Source organism: Corylus avellana, chromosome ca3, assembly GCF_901000735.1.
Source record: "Corylus avellana chromosome ca3, CavTom2PMs-1.0".
NCBI classification, from domain to species: Eukaryota; Viridiplantae; Streptophyta; class Magnoliopsida; order Fagales; family Betulaceae; genus Corylus; species Corylus avellana.
In genome coordinates, this window is record NC_081543.1 from 4,380,928 (window position 1) to 4,397,847 (window position 16,920).

Consider the following 16,920-nt stretch of genomic DNA (forward strand, 5'->3'; position numbering starts at 1 on the left):
GTTTCAGGCATGTCTGCAACTTTCTGTTTCCTTTATAGTTTCCTTCAAGGTGGGACAATTTAACAGTTTTTCTGATTGTAATCACGAATGATTGCTTGCTGCACAATTAAGGGTAATAAAATACATAGCGTTATCATAACCTCTTTTAGTAAATAGTGGTCGTTTAATTAAATGAAGTGCATCATGTTTCTGTTTTGTTTCACTTTCTGGCCACCACCTTTATTAACATTAAATTTTTTTCTTAATGAATAGTTAAACGCTTCTTCGTAGGTTGAGAGGGTAGTCTGGAAAGCTGCTAGTGAAGATGGTTATAGCGGCTCATAATGGACAATGTAGGTATCAACAAACAAAATTCATTTTAACTTAGCTCCACTGGGTGAATAGATATACCATTTGAGGCAGTAAGAAAAAGAACTATCAAGATTAAACATTTTTTAGACTTAGATTCGGATATGAAATTTATGGTATGGTAGTCCAAAAATGCTCTATAAACGAGAGTCCAATGTGCTGTGACGAAAGAAATCTGCTACAGGCGATCAAAGCCAAAGATTATGGGTTTTCGTTATGACATGGTTTGCTAACACTTGATCTATTTTGGATAATGGCATATCAAATAGATTACAGTAAAGAAGAAAAAAAAAAAAACCAAAATGTGTAAATAAGTGAAAATAGTTGAAGCACCAAAAGCCTGGAATTTATACAATGGCTATATGACGATATTTCCCTTTACATCAAACCAAGATGGAACAATTTTTTTTTTAAAAAAAAGATGGAACTATTTTCTCTAGGTTTGGTTTACCAGTTGAAGCACCAAACAGAAAGAATCTTGATGACAGTTAATTTTCATAATTTCTACCTTATATTTGCATGGGGGTTTCAAATCCTCGGCAAATGGCACATTAATCTATCTCCTTTATATCAAACAAACAGAAAGATCAACATCAAGATGCTCATAAATATGTTCAACTATTTTACGACATAATACTAGTTATTGTCTATGTCGTGTGCCCGTGCACATTAGGGGTGTCAAAAATAACCGGGAAACCGGAACCGGGACCGGAAAACCGGGAAACCGGAAACCGGAAAACCGGGACCCGGTTCCGGTTCCGGTTTCAAAAAAAAAAAAAACCGGGACCCCGGTTCCGGTCCCGGTTTTTGGCACCCGGTCAAAACCGGGAAAACCGGAACCGGGTATTAAATTATATATATATATTTTAATTCTTTTACTCTTAGTATTACGCAATACTCAGTATATATATAAAACAATACTTTTTATTGTTTTAATGTTTTATTTATGTATCTAATTTAAAATTATGTTTAGGGTATTTTAAAAAATTTGAATTTTTATTTTCAAGGCTCATATAGGCAAAAACATTGATTATTTAGGATTTTTATGCTTTTTTAGGTTTATTTTTTAATTATTTGAAACAATCACAATAAAGCCTCTTTAATTTAGACAAAAAGATTAATAGTTTCTTTTTTAAATGAGCTAACTTATGAAAAAAAATAATGGGCTTATTTTAGGCCCAATACCTAAAATAAGCCCCAAACACTAATTATTTTCAAAAACCGGGTACCGGACCGGGTAAAACCGGAACCGGCCGGGAACCGGGACCCCGGTTAACCGGGGTCCCGGTTCCGGTTCCGGTTTTGGCTAAAAACCGGGAAACCGGACCGGGTTGACACCCCTAGTGCACATAAGACATAATTAAGAATGTTACATATCATCAATTACTGATGTAACATTTTCAGCTTAAGTCATGTACACAAAGGATGCAAGCATTACTCATATCGCAAATGGACCCAATACACTTTGTGACCAAATGAATTAAAATATTGATTAAATAATTAAGTTTATTTATTTCTATCAACTTAAACTTGTGAAACAAGTTGTGATTTAAATAACCGTAGCAAAGGTTGGATAAGATCCAATACTCCAATAAAAAAGATAAACAACTGGAAGAAATTACAGGAAAAATGAGGTTGCAACTCTTATTTCTATAAGAAAGTGCGATTTTTTTTTTAAAAAAATTATTTTGTATTTTAGAAAGTGTTTTATGTTTTAAGTTCACAAGATAAACCCTAAATGGTTACATTTTGCTTTATTTATTTATTTATTTTTGTGTGATATTTACAATATAACAGTTTTTTATTTGTTCCCAAGAGATAGCTCAATCGGCTAGAATTAAGTCTAATGGAGTGGAGGTCACTGGTTCGAATCCACCTCTATCTCTTGTGCGGACATGTCAAAAAGAAAAAAAATCTTTTATTTTTTTTTTTTAAAAAAAGATTTATAAGAATAATACAAAAATAAAGATAATATCAAATTTAAATACAAATCTGATAGCGCCTAAAAATAGGAGATTAAAATCAAAATCCCATAATAACAAGTGTTAACTGTTAAGAGACGTTACGTACGTAACGACTAACGCGGCCTGTAGCCCGCCGGAGTAAAGCGACGCTTCGAGGCATAACCCGCAAGCAAGACCACACGTTTGGTTTCCCAATTTCCCTATAATATGATCTCAAACTTTGAACTCTGTCACCGACTCTCACTCTCTCTAGCTCTGCAAAGTGAGCGAGTGATAGAGAAAATGAGGCCTCAGATCGTGCTGTTCGGAGATTCCATAACGGAGCAGTCGTCCGGATCAGGAGGATGGGGAGCTGCTCTTGCTGACACTTATTCTCGCAAGGTTCCATATTTACTCTCTCTTTTTGCATTTTGCTTTTGTTTTTGTTTTGTTTTGTTTTTTTTTTTTTTTTTGAGTCAGATGAACTGTGTATGATACTAAAAGTTTAATCTTGTTCTGTTTTTTGTAACATGTTAAGGCTGATATAGTGAATCGTGGGTATGATGGGTACAATACAAGATGGGCTTTGTTCTTGCTGCATCAACTTTTCCCCCTCGTAAGCTTTTCTCTTTTTCTTTTTCTCTTGTTTTGGTCATTGTTGGTTCTCTAGCTTCAGATTGTATTCTGTGCATTATAGTCATAATCACTGCTTTGGAACTTCAAATGGGGTTTTTTTTTTTTTTTCTTCATATGTTGGAATATATGGATTCTTTTATTCAATTGTGATAATCTGGAAATGGGTTTTTGTTTTTTCATGTAGTCATAGGGTACATCTGAGCAAAGGATGTTATGTGCTTGAAAGTAACAGTTACTCCTTCTAAATTGGTTTTTTGCCTCGGAATGCATTCATTAAAAAATTCTCACTATTGATAAATTGGTTTAGAGAAAATTATTCCTAGTTATTTGGTGTATTGTGTGAAATATCATGAATAGTCCCTTGATCATCTTCTGTTGCGTTGCCCAATTACTTGGAATTTTTTTGGTGCAACAAGAACAGTCATATGATTTAATTGAATAGCTGAGCATTTTCAGGGATGGAATGATCTATTACGAAGATTAAGATCAACTTTTTGTCTTTATGATTTGCTTGGATTACTGGTGCTTAGTGGTCTATCTTTTTTTTTGGATTACTCCTTACTGGTGAATAAAGATTATTTTCATTTTAGTTGTTTCTTTTGTTTGCTTGTTTTGGTCCGAGGTGCTGATTTATTCTAAACTTCTTCTGTAGCGTTCCATTGGTGTTTTTTTGTTTTTGTTGTTGAATCTCTTCAAAAAAAAAAAGGCAGTGAGACTGTAAGTTCAAGCAGGTTATTCATATGGCTTCCTCTGCAGGATTCTACAAAACCTCCTGTTGCCGCAACAATTTTCTTTGGGGCTAATGATGCAGCTCTTTTGGGGAGAACCATGGAACGACTACATGTTCCTGTTGAAGAGTACAAGGAGAATCTCAGAAAAATTGTTCATCATTTGAAGGTTCAAGCATTGTTCCTCTAATACTTATAACAGGCTGTTCAATATCTTGGATTCCAATTTTTGAACTTATCTTCTGCTAGATGTAATACTTGTGGTTCAACTTCTGAATTGTAATTAATTGGTTCTTATCTGCCCTTCATCTACCTGATGGGCCCGTCTGATACTTATTTTATCCAGCCATTCAAGAAAAATAACCAGAAAACAAAAATGAAAGCTACTTAAAAGCATATAAAATGGCCTGAAAGAAAAATTCGAATTTTAGGATTGCTTCCTACTAAGCATTTTATTGTAAATCAAAGACTGGCCTCATGGATTGGAGTATCTTGACTTCTATGTTAATTAAGTATCAAGTTGTGTAAACTAGTTATTTTTATACTTTAGGGTAACACCTTTTTGTTCAAGGATGTAGAGGGTTTCCTGCCTGTTTCCTCTTCTTAAACAGAACTTCTTAACGCGCTTGTAAAGAATTCTTTAGCAGCTCCCGGAACAATACTGTATTCAGATTTTGCTTCTCCATGAATTGACACTAGTCTATATAATGCTTAAGATCATTTATAGGACTGACATAGGACCGTATCCACAGGATAGATGTCCCTAGGTTAATTGATAGCAAACTTAAGTAAAAAGATTGTGGTTTTGAACTTTGAAGTTTTAAAGTTGCAGGATTTTTGGAAACTACTTGCAGGAAACAAGGGCAGCAATCGTTTTAGGGTTTATTGACAGCAAAGATTAGGGTTTTATGGCAGAAAATGGACATTTGTGTTTGACGTTTGTGTATGGTGTATCAAAGAGCTATAGTTAGGGAATGAAAATAAGTGAGAAAGAGGCAAAATTCAGGAGCAGTTCTGGGTGCTGCATTAGACAGAGTCCGTGAACAGTGATTTTAGATTCTTGGGCTGTTTGTGTGTTTTTCATTGAAATGTAGTTTGGATTTTAGGGAGGAAGATCAGTCTAGATTCGGGCTGGAATTGGATTGAAATTGCAATAATATAGAACAATAGAACCTATATAAGCATCCAACCTAGGATTCCTTTCCTACTTCCAGCCACTTTACATCCATTAAGATTCAATCTTTGCAAACATGAGATCTAAATCCTAGATTCCCTTCTGATCCTTTTAGAACTTAAAAAGCCACAAGTTTTCACCAAATATGCCACCAATTAGCCCTAGAAATGTTTTGTTACTGCTATCCCACATCAGTTTTGTTTCTGATCTTTCTGTCCTATGTGACTTTAGGAGGGGTTGGCCTTCTGTCCACTTAATTTTGTCTGTCACATAATTCCTTGGATGCAGCAAATAGTGGATATGATATGAGACACCAAATCCCTTTAAAGATTTGAAACCATAATAACTTCTTCTTTTTTTTATCCTTTTGCAGTGAAATTCTCATGATTTAATATTAAAGGATAGATTTGAACCTAAAAATGCTGTGGCAACCAATCAAAAGCACTAGTATAGGTCACATTATACTTCACCTTGGTGTCCATTAGTGTTACTTCACCTTGGTGTCCATCAGTGCATCTCACACTCCATGCTTTTCCTGGTAAAAGGCAAGCATAATGGAAGTGGTTAATTGTTAAACTCATTCCTCACTGTGTTTAGGGATTTGGTTGCAGGAATGCTCCCCTACTATGCTAGTTGTGCTTATTACTCCACCGCCAATTGATGAGGCTGGACGAAAAGAATATGCTCGGTATGTCACCTTCTAATCTAAAATTCAATAGACACTTCTTTTGTCCCTTGTTTATTGGAATTGGACTTATTATGCCGAATAAACTCCCAAGTAGCAGCACAATTATACACACCCTTCTTAGATAAATTCCAAGTAGGAATATCAACATCACCAATATCCACCATTGGCAAGGCACTCTGAATTTTAAGAAGCTCCTTTGAACGAGCTGGCGGCCATCTCCAACATTTGTCAACAATAGGGCTGTAAATAAACCAGTCCGTTCGACAACCCGCTCAATACCTGCTCGGTTTAACTTGACTCAAACTCGAGCTCGATACTGTATAAACCCATTCATTATTGTAGAAACCCATTCGATTAGTAAATGATACATACCCAATTCACTCAAAAAAACTCGATAGGAGCTTGCGAGCTTAGCTCGTTTAAAGCTCAACCGATTCGATTGCCCGACTCGTTAGCTCGTTTGTGTATATATATACACAAATATGTATTAATTTATTACTAAAAATTAGTTATATAAAAGTTAAGTATGTATATTAGTATTTAAGTAATACATGTAATATAAATTACTTAATATTTATATTTATACTATAGATAAATGTCTAAATTTTGTTTTAAAATTCGGACTTAAACTATGCTCGGATCATACATTAAAGAATTTAATAGTTTACCTCGAGCTCGAGTTGAGCTCGGCTCGAATAGCATTCTCAACGAGCTTGAGCTTAAGCTCGAACTCGCCCGAGCTTTAAATGAGCTGAGCTTGAACACATATTTCATAACTTGTCTTGAATAAGCATATTCATAAACGAGTTAGTCTTAAAATCTTAAAGCTCCACTTGGCTCAGCTCGATTACAACCCTAGTCAACAAGAATACTAGACACCTTTGCTTGGAGCTGGCTGCCTGCATCATAAATGACTCTATACCCATTTATGTCATGAAGAATTCCATTCGGGTGCCAAGAGTCGAGCCATAGAAAGATATTCTCACCATTACCAACTTTAAACGAAATGAATTGTTTCAAGTAAGCTTCTTTTTTTTCTTCCTACTTTTCTGTGAAGTAAGCTTGTAAATGGATTCATCAGATCCGTATATGGAGAGAAAGCTATGGAACAGCCGGAAAGGACAAATGCAGAGGCAGAACTTTATGCCAAGCAGTGCATTGCGCTAGCTAAGGAAATGGGTCTCTGCTCAATTGATCTATGGTCAAAAATGCAGGAAACAGAGGGTTGGCAGAAGAAATTCTTAAGGTTTGTTACAACTGAAGCCTTCAGAAGTTCCTTATTTTTTTTGCAGAAGAAAATTCATTTGACTTTCTCCTTCTATATTTGAACACCAATTGGAAAAACAGGGTCCAGATTTCACAGAAAATGATGTGCTTTAATTTAAAAATAGAAACCCTTTAGGGAAATCTGTCGAAGAGTTCACCCGGGAGGAAGTAACAATAAAGAATATGTTCTGATTTTCTGTTCTTCTCTTACCCTTTTATAGTGATGGGTTGCATCTGACACCAGAAGGCAATGCAATGGTATACCAAGAAGTCATAAGAGTGTTCGACAAAGCATGGCTTTCTGCTGGAGAAATGCCATATGATTTCCCTCACCACTCAGAAATTGATGGGAAGAACCCTGAGAAAGCATTCCGGCAACAATGCTTATGATCTTACTGTTTCTGACACCTTTATATTTGTTTTCATTTTATTCTTTGGTTTATGCTTAAGATAAATAAGGTCATTGCTCTGTCTGGTGATTGCACCACCGGGCAGTTTTTGGTGTTTTTTCCACTGGATTCATCATGGCATATACTGTAAATTAGAGATTCCTTAATCTTCTGTTAAATGGTCATTATTATTTATTAGTACAATCTAGTTTGTTTGGAAATTGAAACCTATGTCTTTTCTTTTGAAGCTTTTGTATGTGTAGAAAACTTGGCCACTAGTAAATTGGCACTGAAAATGTTTTTTAGAAACACTTGGGGTTTGAGTTTCTGTCTCCTTTTTATAGTGGAACAATTTCTAACAGTTTTTCTTTCTGATTGTAATTAAGAACAGTTGCTTGCTGCACAATTAAGGGTAATAAAATGTATGGCGTTATCATATAACCTCTTTTAGTAAATATTGATTGTTAAATTAAATGAAGTGCATCATGTTTCTATTTTGTTTCACTTTCCAGCACCACAATTAACATTAAATTTATTCTTAATGACTAGTTAAATTTGACGTCAAGGCAGAGAGAGAGAGAGAGAGAGAGAGGATTCTTGATCTTTGAGTTAGAATTCAATTTTAGTTCATCGCAGATTCTTACTTTTTAGGGTTAAGTTGGATACTGTAAACAGATTACACAGAAAAGAAGAAAATAAACAAGGTAAAACAAAATGTGTAAAGAAGTGAAAATAGTTGAAGATAACCAAATTCTAAGACAAAATGGACCGGCAACAAATGTTTTGATCATGGAATAAACCAATATTAAAATGCCTCAGGTTTGAAGTCCTCATGAAATGGCACATTAATCTATTTCATTTATATTAAATAAAGGGGAAACATTAACGCGTTCCGAGAAGACCCTTCTAAATTTGAAAAACTCTTAATTTTATCCCTTGAACTTTCAATTTGATGCAATTTACCCCTCTGTCAATTTTTGCCGTTAAACCCTAACGGAAACCCCTAAAAAGACCAAATTACCCTTTGATTTTTTTATTTTTATTTTTGGTTTGTTTTAAATGAAAAAAAAGGGGGGGATTTTTTTATAATAACTTTATTTTTTAAAAATTTTGTAATTTAAAATTAAGGGCAAATTTGGAATTTTATTAAAAAGTCAGACTTTTAACGTTTAAAAACTGACGAAGGGGGTACATTGCATCAAATTGAAAGTTTATGGTGAAATTGATAATTTTTGAAATTTAAGAATACTTTTTCAAAACTTGTAGTAGTTTAGGGATCTAAAGTGAAATTATCCATTAAATAAAATTTCCTTCGCTTTGAATGAATTTATGGAGTACGTGTTTCTTTTTATTTTGCTCCAAAACCTTGAACAAATTCTGGAAGACAAACTTGTCTGATTAATTTGGCGAGAGCCTTCATGCCCATACTACCATGTTGGAGTGTCTCCAACACACACACAGACTTGATTCTATTCTCATATGTGAAAGTGAAACCATGACTTTCTTTGACCATAAAACAAAAATTACATAACGGATTGATCATAATTAATGCTGTATTTAATCTTAAAATTCTTTATTGCAGTTGCCAAAGTACCCATCAAAGGCCAAGAAATGCCAAATTAAGTTGTAATAAAGCAAAGCTTTGGTCACAAGTGTGAAACAGAGCCAAGCAACCATGGCCATTGGATGATTTAGTATTAATGGAGGTGATCAACCTCAACAATTAATGCCTTCTCAAGTTCACCTATTAAGGAACAGAAAATGTAATAGTTTCAAAACACTAAGCCATTCCCCTCAGCTTCTGCTCCTCTTTATCTCATGGAGCTTGACACAAAGCTGATGAGAGAAAATCTTGCCTCACAACCAATGCTTCTGTGTGATAATTACTTGATGAAGCCCTACATGAAAGATGAATTTTCCTTTGAAGCTCCTTCATCAAAGGGCTTCTTGCAAGATTTTCACCATCCTGATCAGTTTCAGACTAACGGGTCCTCATCAAATCCCATTTTTGGGGTCCAAACTCAGTGCTATGATTCATTCAACCATTTCACATATGGCTGCTCCACTGGTTTTGATGTTTATGAGTGTAAGCCATTTGCAGATAATTGTGGGCATGGCCATGTTATGGACAATTTCCAAAGTGGGGGATACTTGAATCCCTCTCAGAGAAATCCCATTGATATCATGGGATCTGGTCGGATTGACATGGCCTTTACTACTTGCCAAGACATAAAACCTGTTAATTTTGTCATCCCAGATGAACTCTCATCCATAACAGCAGAAAATGGGTACTATAAAAGAGTTGGCATGAATAAGAACAGGGCATTGCCAACAACCATGAGGACATATAAAGGTCGTAAGAGGTGTAATTGGGTTAAGGGACAATGGACAATTGAAGAAGACAGGTAAAGAAAGTTTAAATTTTGTTTGTCTTTCTCCATGTTCGGTTTTTTTATTTTTCCCATTTTTAATAAATGCATGCAAAAGCAGGCTCTTGATTCAACTGGTTCAGCAGTATGGAGTGAGAAAATGGTCCCATATTGCTCGAATGTTGCCTGGGAGGATAGGAAAGCAGTGCAGAGAAAGATGGCATAACCATCTAAGGCCTGATATCAAGGTTTTAATAACTTCTATGCATTGGATCTTTATCCTATTTTTCTTCTTCTTTTCCATATTCTTTTCATTTGTTTGCAGAAGGACACATGGAGTGAAGAGGAGGATAAGGTGCTTATTGAGGTTCATGCAGAGATAGGAAACAAATGGGCAGAGATTGCAAAGAGCTTGCCTGGAAGAACTGAAAACTCCATCAAGAACCATTGGAACGCAACCAAAAGAAGGCAATACTCGAAACGAAAATGCCGTTCAAAATACCCAAGAGGCTCCCTTCTACAAGACTATATCAAGAGCTTGAACTTGGACTCCGACACAGCGCAAAATCATCGGTGCAAAACCAAAGCACCGCCAAGTGATGATCATGATCATGATCAGCCACACACAGAGGAGGTTTCAGATTATGATTTCAATGAGGTCCCAGATTTTTGTTTCGATGGAAACATGTTTCAAGAGAGCTGCAGCATTGATTCTATTCTTGATGACATGGCTTGTGGTGATCCTGTGGTTGATGAGAATCATTTTCAGATGGATATGACTCCAGTTGAAGAGTTTGAAGTGAAGAAGGAGCTGGATTTGGTGGAGATGATCTCTCAAGTCAATCAAGTCAAATGTGTAAGCGCTTAGAAAAACAAAGTTAACATCTTATTCATTCAAATTAAGGGGATCTTAAAGGCAAATTTGGAAGAGAGAAAGAGAAAGATGGAAGTTGGCTTCAGAGTTTCTTTTTTTTTTTCTTTGTTAATTACTTCATGAGCTTGGAATTGAAAGAGTTGGATAACATGCAAGATGGCATGAAGAGAGAAATATTTATATAAAATAACACTAAATAAAGACAATCTTACTGCGATTATGATGACAACTTATGTATGCAACTTTTGGACCATTGCTTTTCAATAATACTGTGTTTGCTTTTCAATAATTCTGTGCTATTGATCCTTTGAAGCAGGCAATAGAAGTTGAATCAAATCCTGTCCTGATGCTCATTGTTTATGGGAAATCTCAATTAGATGTCATGAAATCTCTCAAAAGAAAGGCAAAATGCTTATAAATTGTGTTTACATTCATCTTGAAGGTATCAAGTAGCGTCTCTCAAATTATTTTCTCATCTCTAGATATTCTATTCTGCATGCATATCAAAAGAAATGGCATGGAGATAATTTATTTTATGGTTCAGATTTATTTTGTTTATCTAATGTTGTAGGACATGTTTATTTCACTTAAAATGAAGAGGATCATATGTAAGTAAGAAACGGATCCTCTCTAGTTAATTTCAACTGGAGAGGAGTTGGTCCTCTCTAAGTTAAGGGCAAAATTGTCTTTTTACTTTCATTTTTTGACAAGTTTGCCCTCTACTTAAAAAGGACCGGCTCTTCTCCAATTGAAATCAACGGAGTAGCATGCATGAAAAAGGGACAAGGATCCTTATAATTCCATGACAAAGTAGCATAAATAGGTAACTCCTTAAATAGCAGTTAATGTGGGTATAAATGAACAATTTGAGGAACATGTGAAGGAAAGCATTACTTAAACCTTTATTAGGTTTTAATGCATTAATCGGTTTCAGTCAAAAACTATTAAAGCCTATAATAATGCAATAATACATTAACATTACACAAAATAAACGTACGGTACCCATCACTTGTTTTTACACTCATATTTCACGGCCCCCTGAAAGTATCCACCACTTGTTTTTAACTTGCCCTTTTGCTAGGATAATTTGGAGGAATACAGCATGGCCACTAAAAATACTGCCAATTTTGATGTTGCTATTAAGCCTAACTGTGCCATAGCTGCTGCCATTTTGCGAGATCACCATGGAGACATTCTTGTCGCTTGTTCTAAATGTCTCCCTTCTATGGAAGCTAACCAACGTGACGCAAATGCCGCCATTCTTGTGGTGCACCCAACCTCTCATTTTGGAAGTACCTCCGTCATTCTTGAAGGGAATTCTCTTACTACCATCATTGCCATCAATTCCCCCCATGTAGCCTCGGATTGGGCCTTAGTCCCCATCCTAGCCGACATAAGCCAGCAACTCCTCTTCTTTCAGAATTAGACTGCATTGAAGACATCAAGATGTGCAAATTATTGTGCACACTATGTTGCCAAATGAGCCGCTTCGAACAGTGTGTTTGAAAGTATTTCCTCTCACTCTCTCATTCTCTCCTCTTTTAGAATTTGTAGCGGAAAATACCCTCCTTTGTAACCCTCTTTTTCCCCTAAATTTTTTTTTTTTAAAAAAATTGTACAATAGCCATCAATCATAGTTCGCCTGATATCAAAGCAGATAGTAGCACATGTTGGTGGTTGTTATTTAAGACTTCAATTTCTGTCACGTGCGCACATGCACATAACACAAGTTGGGGTGCCATGCATTTCTTTAATTACTAATGTGACAACGTTTTTACTCATATTTTAGAATTTGGTTTTAAATGCCGTAAAAAAACTACTGCAATAGTTTATTAAACTTCACTTATAATTAAATCAGGATTTTTAGATCCTGTTGCAGACTCAGATCCAAATTTGGTGTCCACCAAGCATACTTCTTCGGATACCCACCTCACTGGCTGCCATGATTATGTTCTTTTATGGCAACTTCAGTTCAACTAGCTTCAATACTCCTCATTATGTGGTTCTTGGGTCAATAACCCAATGGATCGAGCCAATCACTTTATCCATTCACAATTAGTATTAGTTATTCTGGGGATGTTGTTTTGCCCCACCCTTATTTTGTGTTTTGATCCTTGTTGAACGAAAAAAAAAAAAAAAAGAGTTCGCTACACTGATATAACGAAACCCGTGTACAAGTTCAAATTCTAGGCTGAGTTGTCAGTACCGGCTTGGACCATGCAATGGAGATTCAAGCCCCGCGACTACAAGAGTCATGAGTATATCCGATCAGATGCCTACTTTCCAAAAACAGATAGGTAGGACTACCTCAACAAAATGTGATATATATAGCATGAGGAATGCATTCCGAACTCAAATTATTAACCCAATCAGAAGTAGAAAGGCAAAATTTGATTAAAAAAAAAAAAAAGACAACATAGGATGATTCTGGGAGCAATATCGTTTGCTCCCGGTCCACAAAAGAATTAAAAGTTCTGCCAAATAAGCTACATTCCATAAAAGAAAAACAAACTACTAATTAGTTCCCAGCCTGACCTACAAACAAATGCTTGAATGCGGTAGTGATTTTCACCTAAAACTCAACGTATGAGCAAAAAAATTCTCCATAAAACTTCAAGCTTTCTTTGGCTTAAGGCGCTTCACCTGTGAATAAACGAAGACTCCAGCAAGAGCAATTGCAGTGCCTGCATCAAATCCAATAAAAGAGTATGTAAGGAGGGATGTAGTAAAACAAATAACATCAAACAATTTTGACCTTATTTTTCCAACTAAAGATTACACAAGTAACTTACCAATAGCATTGATGGGTGTGACAGCTGTTTTGAAGAAGAGGACAGAGCTGACGATGACCACCACCCGCTTCACACAATTTCCTACGGAGTGTGTAACAGGTGATACCCTCTGCAATATCATATAGGAAACCTGCACAGTTCAAACCACAAAAGTCAGCATTGTTCCAAAAAAGGAACTGAGTATTAAAAAATTTGATGAGAAAATAGAAGCAAATGCCCATTAAAAAAAAAAAAAGAATGATGACCAAAACATTATTTTGATCCCTCCAAGTCAAAAGATCATAATGATGGTAATATATAGGACTAAGTCATGTGTCATAATCTAATACTAGGCATCATAGCCAAAACACCTCCATAAAAACTGTACAAATTTCTCAAATTTGTTTGAAATAATTTTGTGCGTATAGTTCTGTAGTATAGCAGCCATACAATAACTAAACTTAACCCATCTAAAAATAAGAGTTGAATTCTTATGGAAGCTACAGGCCCAACAATTGGTTACAAAATGTAAGATAAACAAAGATGGCAAATCTTAAATATAAGAAGCACGGGACTAGTTCTTGAAAGGTCATAATTCACATATGAAAAACAAGGTAATTTGGAAAAAGAGACAAGAAAATAGTATGTGAAGGGCCTCACCTGCTGATAGGCATGGAAGCAGAGTGCAGCCAGTAAAGACCTGGTGTAAACTTGTCTAACGTCTAATCCCTGTCATGGAATACAGTATACATTAATGAATCAGGCTGACACAAACATTAAAAAATGCTTCTCCTGGTAAAATCAAGACTAAAAAATAATTTGTTGCGGCCTTTAGCTCTTTAAAAAAATACTCACAGCTGCTTGCAGGTATGCAGGAGTAAACTTGACACCGTCCATGAAGATAGCCACAGGGGCTAAGAAGAAAAAGGACATTATTGTTATTATTGAGAAGAGAGTAATGTTGTCCAAGGATTCCTGAGAAAGGATAAAGTACTGGTTACGTGCCAATTCAAAAAATAAAATAAAATAAAATGAGAAAGAATAGCAGCAGAGCACAGTATGACAGACCAACTTCATGCAACTGTCGCATAGTATTATTTTGTAACAATCAAGAAATAAAAACAATATGATTAAGAATATTTGAATCTGGAGAATGTAGATGACCTCTTTCTTAACCATGACTTTTTTGCTAAGGACATTACGAGATTGGTTTGACAAATTGGAAGCCATTGCACTCCAGAATCCAGCCCTTCTCCAAAACAAAACAGTAAGATCATATATCATAACTCAGGATAACAACTTGGGTATCATTGAATCCTAAATCAATAATAAAGCAAAAGTATATGAAGATATCGTACCAGTTAAACGATGCCTCAGTGACTGATGCTAGTGCCACTCCACCAACAATTGGTAAAAGGGAAGCAACCACCCATGGAGTAGGCTTCTGTAGGATCATAAAGATAACAGTAAAAGTTGAACCACTTGATAAGTAATGCTCAGTTACATGATAATTAATAGTCTTGCAATTTATCAATTCCACTGTTTCTATACATCATTTCTCGAAAGTTACGATCAAAAAAGGCAAATTTAATGGGCACTATTGCTGTCAATTTTCCCATATTATAGTATATATAGTCAGTCAGTTTGATCTCTACTCAGGACATCTTGGTGATCCTAATAATAAAATGAGGCAAAAGAGAAAACAAAATTCGCACCTCCCCTAGAAACATAGCAGAGAGGATGACCGAGAAGAAGGGCTCCATAGCTTTGATTGTGTGAGTGAATGACACTGCAACTTTTCCAAGACTCATATTAGTGAAAAGGTTTCCTAAAGTGTGCACCGCTGCCAGTGGCACTATAGCTGCAAGCTGTCAAGAAAATGCCCAAAAATAAGAATCACTACACGAAATCAATGCCCCTATATTTGATACAAAAACTTTCAGATGATAAAAATACCTGGGAACCGCTTAGTTTTGGTCTTTTGTAGAGATTAAGACCCCACATGAGCGAAACAAGTACAGTCCCAACAGCAAATTGAACTACAGTGACAGTTACAGGGTATGGGTATACCTTCAAAACCTGTGAACAAAAAGCATAAAAAAATCATGCTCGTTACAGAGATACCACCATGCAATAATCTTTTAGGTCAAGTATTAACGCAATTTCAACTTTAGTATCATCAGCAGCTCGATATGAACTGAACCCTCAAGACCAGGCAGAATCTAATTATAATTTACCATTGATCAATATCAAACTAATTACATTTTCTTTTAATGATAGAAAAGGAAATTACTCTCTCTCAAAGAGAATTTCTCAGAACGCTTTCCACCGAGAAAGAGATCCAAGAAAAACTAAATTTCAGTAAATCACACACCTCGACTAACAGATTTCGTTCCCTCTTTTTTTTCTTTTTCTTTTTTTCAATTACCGCACGTAGTATGGTTTCATTCACTAAGCGATCTAACTATAACACCTTTAAGAACTTGCATTTCCACAAAATTTCAACATTCAAAGCCAATAAAGTATGGCAAGCCATTCTCTCAAAACCGAATCAAAATCCACAACTACCACCTCAAATTGCAACAAAATGTTTCACTCTCAACAGTAAAACAAAATCAAATCCAAAATCAGATCGCCAAATCCATAAGAATCGTCACCTGCTTGTTGTAGATATTGAAGTAGATGTTGAAGAGGTACCAGAACCCAAACAACGCCCCGAGCTCCAACGTCTTGAACAAGCGGCTCGATTCCGCGCTCTCGCCGGCGCTCTCGGGCACGGAGGCGGCTCTGACCTCGAAACTCTTCGCGTCGCGATCGGACTCGGGCGCGGGGGCCGAAGTCCATGGCCTGAGCTTGAACGAGTCCGACGAGGACACAGACCACGATCGGCGAGGGAAGTTACCCAAGACGGAGACATTGGCGAGACCGTTCGGCTTCGAAGAGTACGAGGCGCGTATAGGGTCGAATCTAGGGTTCAACACTTGGCCCGAAGCCCTGCGGGGCTTCGGGATAGGGAGCGTGGCCGAGAGAGAGAACGCCGCGCTCTGCATTTTCCCGGCCAAAAGGTTGAGAATTGAGATCTCGGAAGGCGAGAGCGAGCGAGCGATAGAGAGCGAGAGCGAGAGCGAGAGAGAAAGAGAGAGAGGGCTTTGGAAAGTCCGCAGAGGAAGCGAGGTTGGTTGGGGTTGGTAAAACAGAGTGAGTGCGCAGGGGAGAGGAGGCGGGCGGTTGAGCACTTGTAGCTAAAATTAAAATAAAATAAAATAAACAAACAAAAAGGGAATCGGAAAGCCCTCGCATATTCTTCAGGATTCTATTTTTATTACAGATTTTTTTTATTACAGAAATGTTGTTTTGCATATTGGTGTTTATTTTGCTTAGAATTTTGTTGAATTATTTTCAATAAAAATTTACAGAAATGCAAATAATTATTTCCCTTTTATTATCGTTGTCTGTTTTTTTTTTTTTTTCTTTACTTAAGAAAGAAAAAAGCAAATAAAGTAACAAGAGCCTTTAAAATCTCAATCATTATTATTATTGTCTTAATATTTAATTACTATTTTTCATGCATCCTAAAACTTACTACATAGTTTTTTTTTTAAAATAAGTTGGAAGAATTTTCTCAAACTCAATCTAATCCAAAATATATGTAATTTTCACATATATTTTTAAAAATCACATACTTTATTAAAAATGAGAATTTTTTTTTTATTATTATTATTCTAACGTTCATC

The 16,920-nt window shown here is 36.0% G+C and overlaps 3 protein-coding genes across 3 annotated transcripts; 2 read left to right on the plus strand and 1 right to left on the minus strand.

Moving 5' to 3' along the window:
* Window positions 1-2,530: 2,530 nt before the first annotated feature.
* Window positions 2,531-7,461, plus strand: LOC132176010 (GDSL esterase/lipase At5g62930-like). Its single transcript, XM_059588112.1, has 6 exons — window positions 2,531-2,693; window positions 2,830-2,907; window positions 3,684-3,824; window positions 5,441-5,517; window positions 6,599-6,763; window positions 7,005-7,461. The coding sequence occupies exons 1-6, from the start codon at window positions 2,595-2,597 to the stop codon at window positions 7,171-7,173; spliced, it is 729 nt and encodes a 242-aa protein (XP_059444095.1). The 5' UTR covers window positions 2,531-2,594; the 3' UTR covers window positions 7,174-7,461.
* A 1,529-nt stretch (window positions 7,462-8,990) lies between these two features.
* LOC132173570 (transcription factor MYB98-like) lies at window positions 8,991-11,841 on the plus strand. The gene is made up of 5 exons (XM_059585086.1): window positions 8,991-9,577; window positions 9,663-9,789; window positions 9,867-10,397; window positions 10,732-10,818; window positions 11,497-11,841. The coding sequence occupies exons 1-5, from the start codon at window positions 8,991-8,993 to the stop codon at window positions 11,839-11,841; spliced, it is 1,677 nt and encodes a 558-aa protein (XP_059441069.1).
* A 900-nt stretch (window positions 11,842-12,741) lies between these two features.
* On the minus strand, window positions 12,742-16,420 carry LOC132176046 (phosphoenolpyruvate/phosphate translocator 1, chloroplastic-like). Its single transcript, XM_059588158.1, has 9 exons — window positions 15,844-16,420; window positions 15,143-15,265; window positions 14,902-15,054; window positions 14,545-14,630; window positions 14,351-14,435; window positions 14,042-14,161; window positions 13,847-13,915; window positions 13,208-13,337; window positions 12,742-13,099 (listed from the first exon to the last, which is right to left on the minus strand). Exons 1-9 carry the CDS (start codon window positions 16,234-16,236, stop codon window positions 13,029-13,031), a joined length of 1,230 nt encoding a protein of 409 aa, XP_059444141.1. The 5' UTR covers window positions 16,237-16,420; the 3' UTR covers window positions 12,742-13,028.
* Window positions 16,421-16,920: the final 500 nt, after the last annotated feature.

Bases quoted from the DNA above. Each gene is read 5' to 3' on its own strand.
- LOC132176010 (XM_059588112.1), top strand. From the start codon at position 2,595: ATGAGGCCTCAGATCGTGCTGTTCGGAGATTCCATAACGGAGCAGTCG. The intron at 2,908-3,683 runs GTAAGCTTTTCT...CTTCCTCTGCAG, and splicing joins TGCATCAACTTTTCCCCCTC to GATTCTACAAAACCTCCTGT. The intron at 5,518-6,598 runs GTATGTCACCTT...TGGATTCATCAG, and splicing joins GGACGAAAAGAATATGCTCG to ATCCGTATATGGAGAGAAAG.
- LOC132173570 (XM_059585086.1), top strand. From the start codon at position 8,991: ATGGAGCTTGACACAAAGCTGATGAGAGAAAATCTTGCCTCACAACCA. The intron at 9,790-9,866 runs GTTTTAATAACT...ATTTGTTTGCAG, and splicing joins ATCTAAGGCCTGATATCAAG to AAGGACACATGGAGTGAAGA. The intron at 10,819-11,496 runs GCAAAATGCTTA...CCCTTTTGCTAG, and splicing joins TGAAATCTCTCAAAAGAAAG to GATAATTTGGAGGAATACAG.
- LOC132176046 (XM_059588158.1), bottom strand. From the start codon at position 16,236: ATGCAGAGCGCGGCGTTCTCTCTCTCGGCCACGCTCCCTATCCCGAAG. The intron at 15,055-15,142 runs GTATTTTTATCA...TTTTCTTGACAG, and splicing joins CAAAACTAAGCGGTTCCCAG to CTTGCAGCTATAGTGCCACT. The intron at 13,100-13,207 runs GTAAGTTACTTG...GATTTGATGCAG, and splicing joins CACACCCATCAATGCTATTG to GCACTGCAATTGCTCTTGCT.